General features: G+C 55.6%; 1 protein-coding gene across 1 annotated transcript; it reads right to left on the bottom strand.

Annotated features, from left to right (window-relative positions):
* Window positions 1-18048: 18048 nt before the first annotated feature.
* LOC103724009 (uncharacterized GPI-anchored protein At4g28100-like) lies at window positions 18049-20515 on the bottom strand. The gene is made up of 2 exons (XM_008815125.4): window positions 19552-20515; window positions 18049-18572 (listed from the first exon to the last, which is right to left on the bottom strand). The coding sequence occupies exons 1-2, from the start codon at window positions 20209-20211 to the stop codon at window positions 18228-18230; spliced, it is 1005 nt and encodes a 334-aa protein (XP_008813347.2). The 5' UTR covers window positions 20212-20515; the 3' UTR covers window positions 18049-18227.
* Window positions 20516-22344: the final 1829 nt, after the last annotated feature.

Raw genomic sequence — 22344 nt, 5'->3', positions numbered from 1 at the left:
GGTAAGTGGCGCCAGCATTCTTCAGACCGAAGGGCATTACTTTGTAACAGTACAGCCCCCGGTCTGTTATAAAGGCAGTTTTCTCCTCGTCCTGTGGAGCCATCATTATCTGGTTGTAGCCGGAGAAGGCGTCCATGAAAGACAGCAGCTGATATCCGGAAGTCGCGCCGACCAGTTGGTCTATCCGCGGAAGCGGAAAGCTATCCTTGGGGCATGCCTTGTTCAGGTCGGTGTAGTCGACGCACATCCTCCACTTTCCGCTCGCCTTCCGGACAAGTACGACATTTGCCAGCCATTCGGGGTAGCTGACCTCCCTTATGAATCCTGCCTCCAAGAGCTTGTCTACCTCCTGGTCGACCATGCCCCACGTGACCGGCACGCGCGCCCAGGAAGACTACGGCAGCCCCTTGATCCAGCAATCCGACCCCGAGTCGGACATCTTCGGCTCCGCAGCCCGACCCCGAGTCGGCTGCCTCTTGATCCAGCAATCCGACCCCGAGTCGGACATCTTCGGCTCCGCAGCCCGACCCCGAGTCGGCTGCCCCTTGATCCAGCAATCCGACCCCGAGTCGGACATCTTCGGCTCCGCAGCCCGACCCCGAGTCGGCTGCCCCTTGATCCAGCAATCCGACCCCGAGTCGGACATCTTCGGCTCCGCAGCTCGACCCCGAGTCGGCAGCCCCTTGATCCAGCAATCCGACCCCGAGTCGGACATCTTCGGCTCCGCAGCCCGACCCCGAGTCGGCAGCCCCTTGATCCAGCAATCCGACCCCGAGTCGGACATCTTCGTCTCCGCAGCCCGACCCCGAGTCGGACATCTCTCGACAACGACAGGCTATTCCCCAGAGGCACGCCGCAGCCTCCTGCTCCACTACTCCCTGCAATGGTTGTATCTGGCGCTGCTCCACGATCCCCTGTAACGGCCGTACAAGGCGGAGCTCCACTACGCCCTGTCATGACCGTACCCAGCGCTGCCCCACGACGCCCTGTAACGGCCGTGTCAGTGGCAGCTCCATCGTGCCCCACGATGACGAACCCCCCTGAAAGACCCCCCAGCCTGGTATATATGCGGCTGGGGGGAGAAGGGGGGGAAGCAAGAACTTCCAGTGCATTCTCTTACTTGCTACTATTATCTCTCCTTCTCCTCCAATCTCCTCTGACTTGATCGTCGGAGGGCCCCCACTACCCCAGTGGTGGTGCGAGGCTTGCTTGCAGGTTTTCCGGTGGAAGGTGGAGCGCAATCAACACCAACCAAGGCAACTCAAACGGAACCCCGTTCACACCGCTGTGCCAATCGTTCTCGGTTTGGACCACCAGCAACAGTTGGCGCTAGAGGAAGGGACGAATCTCAGAGCGATCGTAATGGCACGGCGAGGTGGTCGTGGAGCTTCCAATGCCTCCGGTCGCGGGGCCTCTCGCGTCTCCGGCCGGGAGGCCGCTGCGTCTCCAACACATTCTCAGCAACACTCCACCACTCCACCTCCCATTCAGATGGTCGAAGCCGCTCAGTTCGACCAGTTAGCCCAGCAGGTTCGCACCCTCGCGGAGGCAGTGCAGAACCTGCAGGGTGTGATGTCTCGGGCGCCGCAGCGGGCCCAGGAGCCGCTGCTCCCTGAGCGCTCACCTGTCCTCCTCAACCCGCGCTCCTTCCTCTCCCATGGGGAGGAGCGCCGGCGCGAGGAAGATTCTCGAGCACGGTCCATTCTGCTGGGACCTTCCCATCGGAGCTGCGCGGGGTACGAGAGGCGGGCCCGGGCGCGTTCCCAGACCTCCCAGTCCTCAAGGAACCCGCGCTCCAGTCGGTCCCCCTCTCGGTGCTCCTTGTCTCCCACCCATCGGTCGCGCTCCCTGGACCGGCGGGTGGACGATCTCCACCGACAACTCCAGGTCCTGAAGGGCCACTCCAAAGATCCCTTCGCCGACTTGGAGATCTCCTCCCAGCCGGCGCTTGCCTCGAGGATCCTGCGGACCCCGAATCCGCCGGGGTTTAAAATGCCGGCGATCGAGCCCTATGACGGGGCGGCGGACCCGCGGGATTACGTCGAGAGTTTCAGGACCCTTATGCTCCTCCACGGAGCATCAGATCCTCTCCTCTGCAAGGCCTTCCCGGTGACCCTCCGTGGCCCGGCAAGGGCGTGGTTCGCCGGCTTGGAGGCTAACTCAATCCAGTCCTTCGACCAGTTTACTCGCCTCTTCATCACCCATTTCGCCGTCAGTAGCCGGCGGCGACTGGTCTCCGACTCCCTCTTTGATGTCCGGCAAAACGAGGGAGAAAGCTTGCGGGATTATCTTACCCGCTTCAACAAGGCTACGCTGGAAGTCCGGAACCTGAGCCAGGAGGTGGCTCTTTCAGCCCTGAAGCGTGGCTTCCGAAAGGGCAGACTCACCTTCTCCCTGGACAAACGCCTGCCGCGGAGCTTCCCGAAGCTGTTGTCCCGGGCGAACCAGTATGCGGACGCCGAGGAGGCGGCCGCCCACCGGAGCAAGGAGGCCGCCGAGATCCCTCCAAAGCTCGGGAAGAAAAGGCGAAAAGAGGCACGCCAGAGGAGGAGCCCGACGCCTCAACGTCGGCGCAGAAGCCTGTCGCCGGCGAGGAACCACGGCGCCCTACGCCCTCGTTCTCCGCCCCGACGTTTCAACCGGTACACTCCTCTCCTGACTCCCCGGGCCCAGATCCTCATGGAAATCAAGGGGCGGGAGGACCTCCCGGTCCCGAGACAGATGAAGAAGATTCCTGGGAGGAGGCCCTCTCGGGCGTACTGTGAGTACCACCGGGACCACGGCCACGACACCGAAGACTGCTTCCAGCTTCGGGACGAGATCGAGGCTCTCATCCGCCGAGGGCGTCTCGGTCGATATGTGAACGACCGACGTCCCCCCGCAGACCCGCGTCCGACCGACCCGGCCCCTCAGGAGCCTCGGGAGCAGAATCGACCCGTCACGGGCGTGATCCACACTATCACTGGGGGCTGCCCCCGGCCCGAGAGGAACGCAGGGGGCTCGACTGAAGCGTCAGGGGCAGCCGTCGCAAAGAGGCAGAGGGTCGGTAATGTAATCACTTTTTGTGATGAAGATGTAAAGGGGGTTCAGACCCCCCACGATGACGCCATGGTGATCTCCCTCACTATAGCAAACTATGATGTAAGGCGTGTTCTTGTGGATAGTGGAAGCTCAGCTGATATTTTGTTTTACGAGGCCTTCCAAAAGATGAGCTTGTCCAGACAATTGTTGCACAAAACATCCACCCTCCTCATAGGATTCACTGGTGATGCTATCTCGGCCGAAGGTGTCGTTGAGCTGCCTGTGACTGCGGGCGTTGCACCCGCAGAAGCCACGGTGCGGCTCGGGTTCTTGGTCGTCCGTGTTCCCTCGGCCTACAACGCTATCCTCGGACGACCCGGACTGAACGCCCTTCGCGCGGTGGTCTCTACGTACCACTTGCTCATGTGGTTCCCCACGGCGGCCGGGATTGGAGAGGTCCGAGGTGACCAACCGACCGCAAGGCAATGTTTCCTAGCAACTCTCAAAGGGAAGAAGCCCGTAGAAGCCTTAAGCGTCGAGTCCCTCGACCCTAGAGACGAGGTGGCCTTGCGGCACGGGGAGCCGGCCGAGGGTGTGATTGAAGTTCCCCTTGAGGAAGGTCGCCCGGACAGGACGATCCGGGTCGGCGCCAATCTCGACTTGGGAGCTCGGGCCCGGTTGGTGGAATTCCTCCGAGCCAATGTCGATGTGTTTGCCTGGTCGGCGGCCGATGTACCTGGGATCGACCCGGAGGTCATTTCTCACGCCCTCAACGTCGACCCGACCCACCGACCGGTAAAACAGAAGAAGAGACACTGTGCTCCGGATCGGATCCGAGTGGTCGACCAGGAGGTAGACAAGCTCTTGGAGGCAGGATTCATAAGGGAGGTCAGCTACCCCGAATGGCTGGCAAATGTCGTACTTGTCCGGAAGGCGAGCGGAAAGTGGAGGATGTGCGTCGACTACACCGACCTGAACAAGGCATGCCCCAAGGATAGCTTTCCGCTTCCGCGGATAGACCAACTGGTCGGCGCGACTTCCGGATATCAGCTGCTGTCTTTCATGGACGCCTTCTCCGGCTACAACCAGATAATGATGGCTCCACAGGACGAGGAGAAAACTGCCTTTATAACAGACCGGGGGCTGTACTGTTACAAGGTAATGCCCTTCGGTCTGAAGAATGCTGGCGCCACTTACCAGCGCCTCGTCAACAAAATCTTCAAAGAGCAAATCGGCCGGAACATGGAGGTGTACGTGGACGATATGCTGGTGAAGAGCCGCCATGCAGACCAGCACATCGCGGATCTGGAGGAGACTTTCGCCACCTTGCGGAAGTTTCGCATGAAGCTGAACCCAGCGAAGTGCGCCTTTGGCGCTTCGGCCGGGAGGTTCCTCGGTTTTATTGTCAACCAGCGGGGGATCGAAGCCAACCCGGACAAAATCAAGGCCATCCAAGATATGTCCCCTCCGACCAAAGTGAAGGAGGTTCAGGAGCTCGCTGGGAGGGTCGCCGCGCTCGGACGATTTGTGGCAAAATCGGCCGAACGCTGCCAACCTTTCTTCAAGGTGTTGAAACGCCCGAAAGACTTCCTCTGGACGGCCGAATGTCAAGCAGCATTCGACCAGCTCAAGGAATACTTGGCGTCTCCTCCCCTGCTGTCCAAGCCGCAAGAAGGGAAGATGCTCTACCTCTATCTGGCGGCTGTCACCCTCTTGACCGATCAACCGCTGCGGCGGATCCTCAGCAATCCTGAGAATGCGGGACGGCTGGTGAAGTGGGCAGTAGAACTTGGTGAGTTCGACATCCGCTACCAGCCCCGACCCGCCATCAAGGCCCAGGCGCTCGCGGATTTCCTCGCTGAGTGCACGGTGCAGGAGGCGGAACCTAGGTCGCCGGAAACACCCAGCCTCGACCTCTCGATTTGGACGCTTCACATCGATGGGTCGTCGAACCCCGAAGGTGGAGGGGCCGGGCTGGTCCTTACCAGTCCAGATGGAGTGATAGCCGAGTATGCCTTGAGGTTCGGATTTTCAGTGACCAACAACGAGGCGGAGTACGAGGCCCTAGTCACGGGACTCAAACTCACCAAGGAGCTCGGCATCCGGCGCCTGAAGGTCTTCACCGACTCCCAGCTGGTGGTCGGGCAGGTCCGTGGGGAGTTCGAGGCTCGGAACCCGACCATGCAGAATTACGTCCGGAAGGTGCAAGCACTCATTCCCGACCTTGGCAGTGTCGACATCCAGCAGGTCCCAAGAAGTGAAAATGCCAGGGCCGACAGGTTGTCCCGCTTAGTGGGCGCAGACGCGCACAACTTGTCGAGGGCGATCTACCTGGAGACCCTGGATGCCCCGAGCATCGGCGAGGCTGGAGCGGTGATGGCGATTGATCCGGAGCCGTCTTGGATGGACCCGCTTGTCGCCTACCTCGCCGAAGGGATCCTCCCTGAAGACGAAGATCAAGCTCGGCGACTTGTTATGAAGTCCGCCCACTACGTACTCTATGAAGGGAGGCTGTATCGGACCTCGTTCACCGCCCCCCTCTTAAAGTGCCTCCGCCCCTCGGAAGCGGCCTACGTCCTCGGCGAAGTCCACGAATGCGTTTGCGGATCACACTTGGGGGCTAGGTCCTTGGCGCACAAGATCATGAGGCAAGGCTATTATTGGCCTACCTTGTTGGAGGACTCAAAGGATCATGTACGGAAATGCGACGCCTGCCAGCGCCACGCCAACGTCCAGAGAGTCCCTTCTGTCCCCTTGGCACCAATCACTGCACCCTGGCCCTTCGCCCAGTGGGGAATGGATATCCTCGGACCATTCCCCGTCGCTTCAGCTCAGCGGAAATTTTTGATTGTTGCAATCGACTACTTCACCAAGTGGATGGAGGCAGAGCCGCTGGCCACTATCACGGAGGCGCAAGTCCGGAAGTTCGTGAAGAAGAACATCATTGTCCGATTTGGGGTACCTCGGGTCCTCATCTCGGATAATGGTCGACAGTTCGACAACAAGCATTTCCGTGACTTCTGCGAGGAGTTCGGGATCGAGCATCGGTTCACATCTGTGTCGCATCCCCAAACCAACGGCGAGGCCGAGGTCACAAATCGGACAATCCTCCAAGGAATCAAAGCGCGAATCGGTCGGACGGGGCAAGCTTGGGTCGAAGAACTCGAGAATGTCCTTTGGGCGTATCGGACCACGCATCGGACCCCTACCGGGGAGACGCCTTTCAGCCTAACCTATGGCACGGAAGCCGTTGTCCCCGTGGAGCTCGGACTTCCCTCACCTCGGGTGGCCGCGCACCGACCCGAGGCCAATTCGGAGCAACTCCGAGGGAACCTGGATCTCTTGGAAGAAGCGAGGGAAATGGCGCAGGTTCGGATGGCGATGTATCAGCGGAGGGTGGCCCGATATTACAACTCCAAGGTCCGACCGAAGCTTTTCAGAATCGGAGATCTGGTGCTAAGGCGAGCTAAAGCATCTCAACCTGCGGAAGGGGGGAAGCTAGCGCCAAATTGGGAAGGCCCGTATAGGGTTCGCTGGGTAAACCGACCTGGCTCCTACCAGTTGGAGGCCTTAGATGGTCGAGAAATTCCAAGGAGCTGGAATTCCGCTAACCTGCGGATGTATTACCAGTAGAACGACAATGCCAGAAAGACAGTTCAAAAATGTATAACACTTTTCATTTCAATAATTTCTGGTTACAATGGTGTGCTCGTGTGATTACAAGGAATTCCCAGAGGAGAATTAGGGTGTAAAGAAAGTAAAGAAGAGGTGGAGACTCCGAGGAGCTGAAGATCTGGGATCCCGAAACCTCCATCCGAAGCGGCTGCAATCCCACCGGAAGTGGGTGCTTCCAACCGGAGGCGCCATCGACGTCTCACGAAAAAGACGAAGAGCCGGCGCGGATGAAGAAGAAGTGGACGAAGGAGAAGTCCACACTGCTCCTACCCAGAGGCGCCATCCACGCCTCACGAAAAAGACGAGGAGCCGCCGCAGAAGAAGCTCCCACTGCCTCCAGGGGAACGCCACCTCCAAGGGATATTCCGGTCCTCCCCAGTGTTAGGGGAGAGAAGGAATACAAGGGAGAAGAGCATATGGAGGCGCGGTCCCGGATCAAGCGTCTGGCGCGGAGCTCAATCGGGAGGCTGAACTTCAAGGAGGGGAGACGTGATCCCGGATGAAACGTCTAGAGCGGAGTTCCGCCGGGGAGAACCTCCTTGTTGATCCCAGATGAAACGGCTAGTTGGCGGAAGTCGCGAAGGGCGCGCCTCCCATTCCTTCGGTAGGGGTCTCTCAACCATGCGCCGGAGAGGAGGCCCACGATCCATGGCAACCTGAACAGCTCCGGCTTGGCAGGCTCCATCGCACCTGCACCTATATTTATAGCCAAACTGCGGCCCCCCGGTCGTTCCGATGCGGGTGGCTCCAATAAATGCGGGCGCATTGAATCCGGAGCCGATCCGGCTCTCGAGGCGTATCTTCCCGCGATTTCCTAAGCGTTATTTTCCTTAATCGCATTCTTTGTGCAGGACACTCCGGGTGGCCTGTACCCCTAGGTCCACATATCTCCGCTCGCGCCCAGGCCGCATCCGCCTCGAAGAACGCGCGTATCGCGGCCGCTTAACTGACACTCCTCGCAAGCAGCAACTGGCGATCCGATTTTCCAGGTAATCCCTCAATTAGCATTTAATGCCCATCTGGTGTTCCCCAGGCGACGCTTGGAGAGGAGGAGAAACACGATCGCAGCTGGCCACGGAGAAATTCCGTCGGGCGGCAAGCGACAGGCGCACGACCAGCGAGCGGAATTTTCCGAGGCTCGGCCCTCGGATGCTAGGCTAACCCGATGATCATCCCGGGAGCAGACTAGCCTGAAGCCCCGACCGGTCGCCTCGGCTTGCGCCAGCCTTGGCCGACCAACGAGCGGAATTTCCCGAGGCTCGGCCCTCGGATGCCAGGCTAACCCGATGATCATCCCGGGAGCAGACTAGCCTGAAGCCCCGACCGGTCGCCTCGGCTTGCGCCAGCCTTGGCCGACCAACGAGCGGAATCTCCCGAGGCTCGGCCCTCGGATGCCAGGCTAACCCGATGATCATCCCGGGAGCAGACTAGCCTGAAGCCCCGACCGGTCGCCTCGGCTTGCGCCAGCCTTGGCCGACCAACGAGCGGAATTTTCCGAGGCTCGGCCCTCGGATGCCAGGCTAACCCGATGATCATCTCGGGAGCAGACTAGCCTGAAGCCCCGACCGGTCGCCTCGGCTTGCGCCAGCCTTGGCCGACCAACGAGCGGAATTTTCCGAGGCTCGGCCCTCGGATGCCAGGCTAACCCGATGATCATCCCGGGAGCAGACTAGCCTGAAGCCCCGACCGGTCGCCTCGGCTTGCGCCAGCCTTGGCCGACCAACGAGCGGAATCTCCCGAGGCTCGGCTCTCGGATGCCAGGCTAACCCGATGATCATCCCGGGAGCAGACTAGCCTGAAGCCCCGACCGGTCGCCTCGGCTTGCGCCAGCCTTGGCCGACCAACGAGCGGAATTTTTCGAGGCTCGGCCCTCGGATGCCAGGCTAACCCGATGATCATCCCGGGAGCAGACTAGCCTGAAGCCCCGACCGGTCGCCTCGGCTTGCGCCTGCCTTGGCCGACCAACGAGCGGAATTTCCTGAGGCCTGACAACCCTCAGATGCCAGGCTAACCCGATGATCATCCCGGGAGCAGACTAGCCTGAAGCCCCGACCGGTCGCCTCGGCTTGCGCCAGCCTTGGCCGACCAACGAGCGGAATCTCCCGAGGCTCGGCCCTCGGATGCCAGGCTAACCCGATGATCATCCCGGGAGCAGACTAGCCTGAAGCCCCGACCGGTCGCCTCGGCTTGCGCCAGCCTTGGCCGACCAACGAGCGGAATCTCCCGAGGCTCGGCCCTCGGATGCCAGGCTAACCCGATGATCATCCCGGGAGCAGACTAGCCTGAAGCCCCGACCGGTCGCCTCGGCTTGCGCCAGCCTTGGCCGACCAACGAGCGGAATTTTCCGAGGCTCGGCCCTCGGATGCCAGGCTAACCCGATGATCATCCCGGGAGCAGACTAGCCTGAAGCTCCGACCGGTCGCCTCGGCTTGCGCCAGCCTTGGCCGACCAACGAGCGGAATTTTCCGAGGCTCGGCCCTCGGATGCCAGGCTAACCCGATGATCATCCCGGGAGCAGACTAGCCTGAAGCCCCGACCGGTCGCCTCGGCTTGCGCCAGCCTTGGCCGACCAACGAGCGGAATCTCCCGAGGCTCGGCCCTCGGATGCCAGGCTAACCCGATGATCATCCCGGGAGCAGACTAGCCTGAAGCCCCGACCGGTCGCCTCGGCTTGCGCCAGCCTTGGCCGACCAACGAGCGGAATCTCCCGAGGCTCGGCCCTCGGATGCCAGGCTAACCCGATGATCATCTCGGGAGCAGACTAGCCTGAAGCCCCGACCGGTCGCCTCGGCTTGCGCCAGCCTTGGCCGACCAACGAGCGAAATTTTCCGAGGCTCGGCCCTCGGATGCCAGGCTAACCCGATGATCATCCCGGGAGCAGACTAGCCTGAAGCCCCGACCGGTCGCCTCGGCTTGCGCCAGCCTTGGCCGACCAACGAGCGGAATTTCCTGAGGCCTGACAACCCTCAGATGCCAGGCTAACCCGATGATCATCCCGGGAGCAGACTAGCCTGAAGCCCCGACCGGTCGCCTCGGCTTGCGCCAGCCTTGGCCGACCAACGAGCGGAATCTCCCGAGGCTCGGCCCTCGGATGCCAGGCTAACCCGATGATCATCCCGGGAGCAAACTAGCCTGAAGCCCCGACCGGTCGCCTCGGCTTGCGCCAGCCTTGGCCGACCAACGAGCGGAATTTCCTGAGGCCTAACCCTCGGATGCCTGGCTTAGCGCCGGAAGAAGTTCCTGAGGCCTAACCCTCGGATGCCTGGCTTAGCGCCGGAAGAAGTTCCTGAGGCCTAACCCTCGGATGCCTGGCCTAGCGCCGGAAGAATTTTCTGAGGCCTAACCCTCGGATGCCTGGCTTAGTGCCGGAAGAATTTCCTGAGGCCTAACCCTCGGATGCCTGGCCTAGTGCCGGAAGAATTTCCTGAGGCCTAACCCTCGGATGCCTGGCCTAGTGCCGGAAGAATTTCCTGAGGCCCAACCCTCGGATGCCTGGCTTAGCGCCGGAAGAATTTCCTGAGACCTAACCCTCGGATGCCTGGCTTAGTGCCGGAAGAATTTCCTGAGGCCTAACCCTCGGATGCCCGGCTTAGCGCCGGAAGAAGTTCCTGAGGCCTAACCCTCGGATGCCTAGCTTAGCGCCGGAAGAATTCCCTGAGGCCTAACCCTCAGATACCTGGCCTAGCGCCAGAAGAATTTCAAGAGTCGGGAGTCAGCGAGACGCTACCAAGAGTTAAAAAGAAGAAGGACGAAAGTGAAATGAAGAAACTCTATTTGCATTAACTTTCGTTGTTTCAGGGCCGAGACCCATACAACTTGGCAAAACGCCAACACACAAAGAAAAGAACAAAAATACAGAAGGTCAGCTTGGAGGAACCCCCGGGCCGGGAACGCCGGGCACGTCCGCAGGGGGTAGGGAGGCGGTTGGAGAATCAGCGGGCAATGGCGCCGGAGAGGAGTCTAGAAGAGAGATCCCACTCAGGTCAATTTCGGGGTACTTAGCCGACACCCTTGTCAGGCCTTCCTCGAAGCCTAAGATAAAGGAGTCGGACCCCGTGTCCGACATGTCACGGACGAACTCGTCAGACTGACGATAGGCCTGTACCGCCTCCGACATATCACGGGTGAACTCGGCGGACTGACGATAAGCCTGTACCGCTTGACGCCCGATTTCCGCACTCTTCTCGGCCAGCGCCGCCTCTGCCCGCTCCATAATCTGAGCTTTCGCCTCCAAGACCTTCGCCACAATCCGGTCGTCCGCCTCGGAGGAGACCCTCAGCAGATCAGCCTGAGCCTCCTTGTGCTTCGCCTCGGCAGCAATGCGAGCAGCCTCAGCCTCCTCCAGGCGCGAATGAAGCTCCTGGTCGCTCGCGCGGAACTTCTCCAAGGCCGACTCCAATTCGCCCAGCTTGGCTTCAAGAGACCGGGTTCGGTTGCGGGCGTTGTCGGCTGACCGCTGGGCCTTCTCCCACCTCTCCCGGTAGTCGGCAGCCTTCCGGGACTGCTTCTCGGCCCGCTCCTCCGCCTTCTTGATCTCGCCCTCGAGACCCGAGGCAACCTTGAGTTGCTCCTGAGCCTCCAACAGTTGCTTCTCGAGGGTGACGAAGCCGAGTGCCCGCTCTTCGGCCACCTGGAGCCTCATCTCGAGGTCCCTGGTCGTCCTCCCCGCCGCAGCCTGACCTCCCTCCTCTACTGCCTTCAGTTGGCTCTCGGCCCTCGCCAGAAGCCTCGCCTGTTCCTCGTAGCACTCCTCCAGGCGGATCATGTACTGGGCGAGCTAAGAGATAGGAAAAACGAGGGCGTCAGGCGGGGATCAACAGAGCCTATAAATGATGAAAGCGACCAAAAGAACACTCACCGACATGAGACAGACGCAGCTGGCAGCCCCAACGTCAGGGACCCTCATCTCCCGGACCTGCCTGCGGTCCTTCTCCAGCAGCACCGTCTCGATGAGGTTTCGGGCGCCGGCGAAAGTGAAGGCCGACCCCGACTTCTCCCCGGAGTCGGACGGTGGTTCTGCAGCCTTACCCTTACCCATCGCTTGGGGAAGAGTCATGCTGACCATGCTCGGGGCGGGGACCGCCCCTGGAATTGACAGGGTCCCGCTCGGCCGGGGCCTCGGCGCATCCCTCCTCGTATCATCCGGAGCCGACCGAGTCGAAGGCTGGGCTGGTGACCGATCACGTCCGACCCGTCCATCTCGGGCGCGCCCGGGTGATGCCTCCGGAGAAACGGTAGTCTCGGCATCGGAGGGCTGATACAGCGTCAACTGCCGGTCCGCGCCCGCGGCGTCCCCCTGATCGGTGGGTCCGGACCCGTCTGTCGGCGTTGGAGTCACCTGCCGGCGGGACTTCTTCGCCGGTGGGGCCCCGCTCGAAGGAGCTCGTTTCTTCCTCCGGACTGCTTCCAGTAGGGACGTCCTACCAACAGCCGTTGCCTTGTCCGACCGCATGACGTCGTCGATCTCTGCAAAAAGGACGAGGTGGTCGGAGGTTGAGAAACTGAAGGAAAGAACGAGACGAAAGAGGAGAAAAGAGCTAAAAAAGAAATGGTGGCGGGCTCACGGTCAGCGGGGATCGAGCTCAGACCGACGTTCACCAAGGTATCCTCGGAAATAAGGCGAGCCACCGGGGGGAGCCGGCCCTCGGCAACCAACCCCTTCAAGACGGCGACGCCATCGGATTCCTCCCTCGACAACCTCGATAGGCCAATCGGGGACTTCATCGGCGTCTCCCAGGTTGCCCTGATTCCCCAAGAGGGATCTGCGTCAACGAAAAAGAAGCGCCCCTTCCAGCCGTGAATGGAGGTAGGAGCCTCCTTGACGAGGCCGCACCCTCGCCGCGCCGCAAAGCACCACCACCCTTTGTCCTGGGGGTGGCCGCTCAGGCCGTAGCATTCCCAAAAGACATTCAGGGTGGCGGGAACCTCGTGCATGCGGCAGAGAACCTGAAAGGCCGTCAGGGCGCGCCATGAGTTCGGCACCAGTTGCGTCGGCGCCACTCTTAAACCCCGAAGCACCTGAACGACTAAGTCCGAGGGGGGAAAGCGGAACCCGGCCTGAAGAATGCCCTCATTGATGGCAACCTTCCCTGGAGGAGGATGGGACATCCTCTCCTCAGGCCCCGGGAGCGTAACATTGCAGGCCTCGGGAAGGTGGTATCGAGCCACGAACCTATCTAGGTCTTCGGCGACCAGCTCCGACTTAATGCGGTCTGCTCTCACTTCGCCCATCCCTAATGGCCAGTGAATCTACGGTCAGGACGGGGTCAAGAAGGGGGAAAGGACCGGAACGACTGGAGTACACTAATACAAAAGGAGAAAGTATGGAGAGCCTTAAATTGAAGAATGGGGCAACTCACCGGAAGAGAAGGAAGAACGGCTCCGAGAGCGTCAAAGGAGGAGCAAGCGAACAGTCCGACGGCAATGACGGCAGCGCAAAGGAGAAACTCGAAGATGTCTGTAAAGAGAAAGGCGGACGGAGGAGGGCCCCCGGTTAAATAGGCGGAAAGGTGGGTGACGCCTCGGTGACGCCAGAGGACGCCTGGCTGCCGAAGGGTCGCTCGCGCCCCAAAGGCGAATCGACGCCATTAAGGAAGGATGTCCGCCGAAATCCTCAGACTGCCAGGTCAGCAACAACCGCCATACGCCATAAAGAAGGCGGGGAGCTCGAAGCGCGCGCGCCTCTCTGAGGGATGGCGGCAATCTCGAAGCATCACTCCCTTCACCCGTTCCCCTTCTGGTTCCAGGCTCGGAAGTGGGGGGCTACTGTTACGGGAGAACTTAGCCACCATGCCCCACGTGACCGGCACGCGCGCCCAGGAAGACTACGGCAGCCCCTTGATCCAGCAATCCGACCCCGAGTCGGACATCTTCGGCTCCGCAGCCCGACCCCGAGTCGGCTGCCCCTTGATCCAGCAATCCGACCCCGAGTCGGACATCTTCGGCTCCGCAGCCCGACCCCGAGTCGGCAGCCCCTTGATCCAGCAATCCGACCCCGAGTCGGACATCTTCGGCTCCGCAGCCCGACCCCGAGTCGGCAGCCCCTTGATCCAGCAATCCGACCCCGAGTCGGACATCTTCGTCTCCGCAGCCCGACCCCGAGTCGGACATCTCTCGACAACGACAGACTATTCCCCAGAGGCACGCCGCAGCCTCCTGCTCCACTACTCCCTGCAACGGTTGTATCTGGCGCTGCTCCACGATCCCCTGTAACGGCCGTACAAGGCGGAGCTCCACTACGCCCTGTCATGGCCGTACCCAGCGCTGCCCCACGACGCCCTGTAACGGCCGTGTCAGTGGCAGCTCCATCGTGCCCCACGATGACGAACCCCCCTGAAAGACGAGAAGGGGGGGGAAGCAAGAACTTCCAGTGCATTCTCTTACTTGCTACTATTATCTCTCCTTCTCCTCCAATCTCCTCTGACTTGATCGTCGGAGGGCCCCCACTACCCCAGTGGTGGTGCGAGGCTTGCTTGCAGGTTTTCCGGTGGAAGGTGGAGCGCAATCAACACCAACCAAGGCAACTCAAACGGAACCCCGTTCACACCGCTGTGCAAATCGTTCTCGGTTTGGACCACCAGCAACAATAATTATATCAAAATTAAATAGTGAATAGCATTAACAAAAAGATCACCTAATATTTTAACTTGATCGAGTCAAGATTTTTTTAAAAAAAATTGATAATGTGATTCGATCTTTGTTTGACTTGTCGATCCAACTGAATCATAAAAGACTTCGCAAATTTCAACCAACTTTTATTTTTTTTAATAAATTTTTGGAATGTATACCCTTCTAAATATGAGAAACTACATGAATACCCTCGTAAAGTTGCTATTTGCATGTATACCCTTATAACTTTTTTTTTGCATATCTACCCATAAGGGTATTTCAATCATTTTAATATTAAGCTATTTATTTTTTAATGATATTAAATGGTACAGGTATTTCAGTCATTTTAATTCAAGCTATTTATTTTTTAACGACGTTAAATGGCATGGGTAGATATGCCAAAAAAAAAGATATACATACAAATAGTAATTTATGAGAGTATTCATGTAATTTTGTATATTTAAGAAGGTATACATGCCAAAAAAAACCTTATATATAATATCCCAACTTAATTTTAAATCCAAAATAAGCTTTGGTTGTGTCAAATGAGGTTGTCCAAGATATATTAGCTCAAGAAAGACTTACAAGATGTATATTTAAAGAATGCCTAAGATATTTTCTAGATATATAAGATATTTCTCTACATACATAGATGTATGCATTCATGCATCCATGCATGAATGCATACATATGTACATGCACGGTGACCTATTTTTTGGTGGATTGAAATTGTTTCAAATATTACTTTAAGTCTCATGATCGGTAGACTTGGACTTTATAACAAAGTTTTTTCATATCAAAATTTGCCTATATGTATCTAATTCTAACGAGTCCAATTTGATGATATCAATATATCATCCAATCAGAGACTGCATCTTAATTTAGACCTATGTCCGATGGCTTTTTAACTAACTTTTGTCATATCAATTCTGATCCATCTAAATCCAATTGGAGTATGTCAAATTAGATGACATTCGTACCTAACCTAATTCGTGGCTGCATCGTGGGTGCATGCATGCGTACATACATCCACTTTTTATCTCTATTTGAGTTCCAACTGAATCATCAAAATTGATTTTAATTGAGCCACGGGAAGGGTTTTCCATTCAACGAGAAGAGGCTGAGAAGGGCCACGCTGATGCGGACAGTGCTTAACTAGCAACAGCCATAGAAACTAACTCCACTATACTAGCCTGTTTGAACTTGCATAGAGAGATCAAGGCTTTGACCGAAGCTTGAACAACAGAGATATTTCTTCCTTGAAACCTTTCATTTCAACACCACCAAATCATCCAACCAGTGTGGCAGAAAAAAAGGCAGCTCTAGTGTCGTGGAATGAGCACAAAATCTTAATATTTGCCTTCACTGTGGGTATTCCGCTCATCCGGATGGCCCCAAGAGAAGGCACGGAACATTTTCTCAAAAGTCTATGAATATAACCTTCATTGGTGCATAGAAATTAGTCACCAAAAGAAGAAACACAAAAAAAAAGAATGGACATTTAAAACAGATTTGGCTAAAAGATTTTTTTTGCCTGACGACCGACTCTCGAAAGAATTTCCATATAGAAGGTTGCAGTATTTTGGTAGGCAACTTTAGATATTTTGCGCCAACAAATATCTCAAAATAATGTGCATAAACATCATAGGGCCTTGAAGGCTCCCAATTTATCTGAAGTCCAACCGAGAGACAGACCCAAACCTGGGCAAACAAAATCCCTGGATCGAACCATACGGAGACGAGTCAGATTTAGGGCTGTCAACGGGCCGAGCTGCTCGGGCTCGGCTCGGGCCCGGCTCGGTAAAAGCCCGGCTCGAGCTCGGCTCGTTAGTCAAACGAGCCCGAGCCCAAAATGAGGCCCGTTTAAATCTGAGCCCGAGCCCGAGCTCGAGCCCGAGCAGCTCGCGAGCCCAAACGAGCCCAAAAGAGGGCTCCAAAATTGAATTGGATTGGTTTGGGTTCGGACTTAGCCCGTTAACCCAAACCCAATCCGTTAATCACTTAATCCTTCCCTCCCACAGTCCCACGGTCCCACCTCCTCTTTCTTTTTTTTTTTTTTTCTCTTTTCTCCTTTCGGACCTTTCTTCTGGGTTTCTTCAGAAGCGTCCGGGTGTCCGGTGTCCCTCCCCTCCCCTCTTCCGGATGTCCCTCCCCTCCTCCCCTCCGGGTGTCCCTCCCCTCCCCTCTCGCCTTCCTCCTCCGCCGCCGATGCCTCGCTGCCTCCCTCCGCCGCCGATGCCGAGCTCGGTTCTGGAGGTTTCGATCGGAGACTGGATAGGGTTGTCCCTTCCCCTCTTTCTTCTCCGTTTCTCCCTCTCTCTTTTCCCCTCTTTGCCGACTCCTCCACCGGCGACGGCGGCGAGACTGCGACAGAGGAGGGGAGTCCCTCGCACGGGATGGTCGGGCCGCGGCCGGCGACGCCTGCGGCCGAGCCCGCGGCGCCCGTGGCGTCCTCGGCCGTGCCTGCGGCAGAAGCCCGTGCCGGCGGTGCTCGCGGCCGAAGCCGGCGGCTGCCGCACGCGACGAGGTGAGTCATTCTTCTCTTTTTTTTTATTATTTCTTTCTTTCTATCCTTCTTTCTTCTCTTCTTCTTCTTTTCTTTCTTTCCTTCCTTCATTCTTCTCCGACGAACCGTCGGAACCGAGCTCGGCTGGCGGCTGCTCGTTCTTCTCTCCGACGGTCGACGGAGACAGGAACGAGGATGAGGATGGGGCGGGCTCGGGCTCGGGCTCGCCGCTCGGGCTCGAGCTCGGGCAAACGAGCTTCACGAGCCCAAGCCCGAGCCTGAGCTGTGCCGCCCGAGCCCGAGCCCGAGCCCAATACTGGGCTCGGTACCGAGCCCGAGCCCGAGCCGGGGAGTTGGTGAAACGAGCCGAGCCGAGCCTGCGGAGGCTCGGGCTCGGCTCGGCTCGTTAACAGCCCTAGTCAGATTGGCGGGGTATCCGTGTGCAGCTGCATCTCCCACGTTTTTCTTTCGGTTTCCGTTGGAAAAGTTAATAACAAAATATCTGCCGTGAGCTCGGGAAGCGTTGGCCATGCTTATAATTGTTGCCGTGTGGGAATCGAGCTGCCAAGTTGGCTGAGTTAGTAGAAGTCCCGATAATCGATTATTCAGATCTTAAAAATTGGCAGCTGACGGCGTCGGATCTTAAAAATTGGCAACACTCTGACGACGTCGGATTCGATTTGAGATTGCAAAAATGAAAAAATTCTTTTGCTAGCATCCGATAAAAAACTCTATGATGCCAAACTCAGATAGACTCTCGAATAATAGTAGAGATGCTAAGAAGTGGCAGAATAATGATACAATAGTATACGAGAGCTCGAGAGCACTTACTAAAGAGTCCCTCAGAATTGATTTGTATAAGCAAGATCAATATCGGTTGCTGAAAGATTCAAATATGTGAATCGGTCATCTTTAGCAACCCATAGCACATTCTAAAGGTTGTGCATGGATGTTTCACTCCTATATCATGCCACATATCTCTTGTTCATGCAATTAAGAAAACCACTTATAATTGTGGCTGAGGTGTCCCCGGCTGAGAAGGGATTTCAAAATTCAAAATTGCTTTTGGGCTGACCATACAACAAATTTTAACCAAGTGACGGAGGTACTGCGGCGAGTTCTGATTGGTCAGTTTGTCGCGTCAGTTGTGGATAGTTCCGGGGTAATGTCAATTAGGAACAAAATCATCCAATCATAGCCATCACAACAAGATCAATCCAATCGGACCGTCCCAGAGATTTAATAATAACTCGAAACATTACAACAAAGGTATATATGAATCAGCAGTTATATATTGTAGATATCATGTATTAAATATTAATTGTAAACCAGATAGTGGGAACCAGAAAATTTACAGCGGGCGGAAAAAGGACGAAAAAGGAGAGGCCCTTTTGTCGTCTTCACTCACCTGCCCAAGTCAAAGGCCACTCACGAGAGAGAAGAGGACGAGAAGGACAGGAAGGGAAAAGAACTTAATGACGAGGGCAGAAGGGGAAGAGGCGGTGGAAGAGTCGAGCTTCTGAAACTGGAGGGAGTCGACGGCGAGGGGCATGTTCTCCTGGTCCGGGCTGCACCGGTAGCCGCCGTCGCCGTCGTGGCTCGGCGGATGGGCGCTGTAGAGTACGGCGCGCAGAACAGCGGACACCGTCGGGATGTAGGCCGTCTTGTTCTTCGCCAGAAGCCACGTCAGCCCCATCAGCTGGCAGTCCCGCCCGAACATCCTCGCCGCCCGATCGCCGGCTCCTCCTTCGTGGCCCTTCAGCTGCATGCATCACCACCACACGCGCACACAAAAAAAAAAAAAAATCAGATCAGATCTGCTCTTTCAACATCAGCCGTCTGATCAAACGCTGAGATGAGAAAACAAGAGCCTTGTTGTCCACTAAGCAAGAGAACTTCTCGCATTTTCAAGTACGAAACAGAGACTCATGCTTTCTAATTTCCTCGTTTTAGAAAAAGGGCAAAAATGAAAGCGCATCAAGACAAGGGTGTTTTGGTAAACTTGGACTCCGGCCGGCCGGCCGGCAAACAGAGTTCATAGGTTGGGCCTGGGAAGTGAGGAACAGATGCAGGGAATGCATATTTATTACTATGACTTGCATTAAATTTTGCCCAAAACCGTTATCTAAATTTTACCATGGCCACGAGGCCTTATTTATTATCCTCAGCAGGTAGGACTAATTGACTAAATCATTATGCTGAATTCTAAGAATTACTTCTTTCGATTTTAATATTATAAAAAAGTTAATTTTTATCCCAAGAAAGCTGTCTGAGAATGCAAGACGCATAATCGCATAGTTTTGATTATAAATTCGAAGTAGCACTGTAGATCCTCTTGCTCCCTTTGATAGTATCCGACTTATAAGTTATAATTAGAAATGAGCCCCCTGTTTCGAAGTAAAAAGTTACAAAGTTAAAATGCTTTTCTACTGTAAAATAATTAATAAAGGAATATCCCACAAACCAAAAAATGGTAACTGAAAACTGAGAAAAGTCCCATTTTAACATTTCTTCAGCATTGCCTTCAATCATTAAGGGAAGAAAATTGATAGAGGTGATATTTTATTTCCCACTAAATGAGAAAAAAGAAAATCGAACAGAAGAGATTAAAAGCAATTAAGAGTTCTGAACTTTGCTTGCAAACTTTTTTTTTTTTAAAAGATAGCATTCCAATAATTTTATATTTTTTCTAAAATGGTTAACCCGATTAAATTAAAGAAAAAAATTAATAAAAGACAGACCTTCTCCAGCGAGCGCAGACAGCGGGTGCAGCCGGCGTAGGAGGCGTTGCGGCAGTTGCGCTCCAGCTCCCGGACCGCGGCCGTCGGGGTGGCGTTCCGGGCGGCGCCGCCTCCGCCTCCGCTAACGTTGAACGCCGCCGGGCAGCGGAGCGACCCGATCTGGTGGAGCCGGATGCCGCAGAAGCAGAGCACGGTGTCGCACGTGGCGTTGGGCCTTGGCAGGCGGATGTCCCGCTGCTCCAGCGAGCTCTGCAGCGAGTCCACGCACTTCTGGTTGTCGTCCGGCATCAGCGGCCCGTCCGCCACACCCTTCGTCGCCGCCGGCGGGGGACGGACCTCCAGCGCCGACCGGGCGTGGGCGGCGAAAAGCCAAGCGGCGAGCACCGGGCAACAGCGGCTGCGGTCGAGGGAGCGGCCGCAGGCCTCGCTGACGCCCCCGAAGAGCTCGTCGGAGAGGTCGAGCCGGCAGGTCTGGTTCTCGGCCTGCACGACGGGGAAGGCAGGGACGGTGTTGGGGCCGGCGGAGGGGAACTCCCCCGGGTCCAGCGGCTGCTTCTCGTCGGAGTACGACTCCGGGGAGATTACGGCGGAGGCCGGAACGGTTAATAGGGCGCCAGAGAGAAGGAAGAGTAAGAGAATCGGCGAAGAGATTGTTGTCATCTTCTCTCCGTTTTCCTCGCTTTCTTGATTCAAAGAAGATTCAAGAGATATTCTGATACAAAACCTTTAAAAGAGAAGTGGCGTTGTTGGAAATGTGGAGGAGAGGAAAAGGTGAGAGGAAAGAAAGCTGTAGATTCTTTCTTTGGAGACTTAAACTTTTCCCTTCCTCCTTGGCTCCTCATATGAGAGAGAGGGGGTGCGGGTATAAGGAAAATCCGCAACTCCAGCGTTGTTATAATAAAAAGAAAAGAAGAGGAGAGAGAAGAGGGGAGAGTGGCGGTGTCCATTTCACGGTCATTCCCGGGCGAGATTGGCACGGTGGAGGGCCTCTTGGACTCTTGAGTCTGTGACCTTTCTTCTCCTCTCTTCTCTTCTGTATGGAGCTAATCACAGGCTACAGCTGAATTCGGTCATTAGAATCTGACACGTGGAGAAATGTGACGATTTTTAGGTGTGGGTCCCATGCAAGAGTAGACGGTCACCAAGGGCACTCGCCGCGCCGTAGAGTAAAACGAGAAAGAGGGAGAGGAAAGCCCAGCTTTTGTCGTCTAGGTCTCTTACCGCCCCCCTAGATGCTGCCCTGAGGGGCGCATCAATCACGTTATAGGTCCTTTGTGGGAATGGATGTATTATGAATGGATTATTTGGACCGGTGTCAGTTTTTTCGAAAGATTAGAGCCGTTGCACCACGTAGGACCGTTCTCAAGAGAACCAGAATGGTTCTGGACATCATAAATATGAAACAAGGAATGTTAGTTTATGTGATATTTTGCTATAACAACCATTAATTTTCTTCTTTAATACCATATCGGACAAAGTATTTCTGTGCCAATGATCATTGGTCGGTTCATCAGAAATCCGGTTGTCAGGTATTGGTACCGGACATGGGTGAGGTTGGTGGTGCCACGCCATGCCAGCGTTTAGCCAATCACCAACTTCCAGGTCCTCGTGCGAGCGAAGCGGTGATCAGTAACGGAGGATATATTATTTTTATAAAATAATTGATCTGAAACTGATGCTATTATGATCTATGAATACTCAATATCATAATCTTGTTTCTTATCAAATATTCTTGTATTATGATAACTAATAATGATCGCTGCAATAAAAACTATTTATTTTAAGCAATGGTGCGAACTAGGTTGGAACTTGGAACCAAGCTTTTTTACTGTAAAGCAGAGAGGGGCCCCACGACCCAGCCTAACATATGAGGGTGGAGTCGAGAATCGTGGGCTGGGGGATTAAGAAGGAAAGGGTTTACGGTTCTCGAGGAGGGAAGAAGAAGAGAGGGGTATTGTTGTCGGCCCTGATTCCAGTACTGGGCGGACGACATGACGAAGCAGCGCCAGGTGAGTGCGGACGCTAGGAGTTGGACAGCCAGATACGGATGAGTGGGCGGTGGGTTAGGTTTGGTGACCAGCTATGGTTCACGGGAAGTCGTGAATGGGTGCGGTTTTGGCCGCTATTGAAACTATCGAGGAGAATACATCAGAGTCTAGTGCCTCGCCAAGCAATTCCACAGTAACTCACAGCAGAAACACGACGGAAGCTTTTTTTTTTTTTTTTTTTTTTCTTTTTTTTTTCTTCTTCTTCTTCTCCTTCGTCTTCTTTTCCTAAAAATAAGTATTTTATATATCACGTGAATGAATACACCCAGTAGAATCAGCAAAAACTAAGTCATACAGTGCCCTAGGCAATTCGTCCTTCCCTGTCCATAGGGTGTCTCCTGAGTGGCACACCACATACGCCGCACCCAGTCCGCTGCCCCATTAGCCTCTCGATACACATGTTTAGCCTGAAAGACCACTCCATCACTCACCATATCCTAAATATCTTGAAGTAAGAAGCGTACCCCTTTCCCTCCTCTCGAGCTCTTTTGGACCCAACTGATCACAGTGGCTGAGTCACCCTCCAATATGATCGAGGTAGCCCGGAGCGCTCGTCTAGTGTAGCATAATCCGTTCTATGCCGCCCGTAACTCTACTCCTTGCATAGAGATGTCAATGATTTGGCGGCCGCTGGGTGAAGCCTCTTTGTCTCGCTGGAAAGAAAATGGAAAAAATGGATGAAAAATGAAAAGACTCATTTTCGGATGGTAGTTGTGGATCATGTCCTGCAAAATAGCAACAAATC

Source organism: Phoenix dactylifera, chromosome 4 (genome assembly GCF_009389715.1).
Source record: "Phoenix dactylifera cultivar Barhee BC4 chromosome 4, palm_55x_up_171113_PBpolish2nd_filt_p, whole genome shotgun sequence".
Taxonomy (NCBI): domain Eukaryota; kingdom Viridiplantae; phylum Streptophyta; class Magnoliopsida; order Arecales; family Arecaceae; genus Phoenix; species Phoenix dactylifera.
Note: the sequence above shows the minus strand (reverse complement) of the source record. Positions and strands in the feature narration are given on the sequence as shown.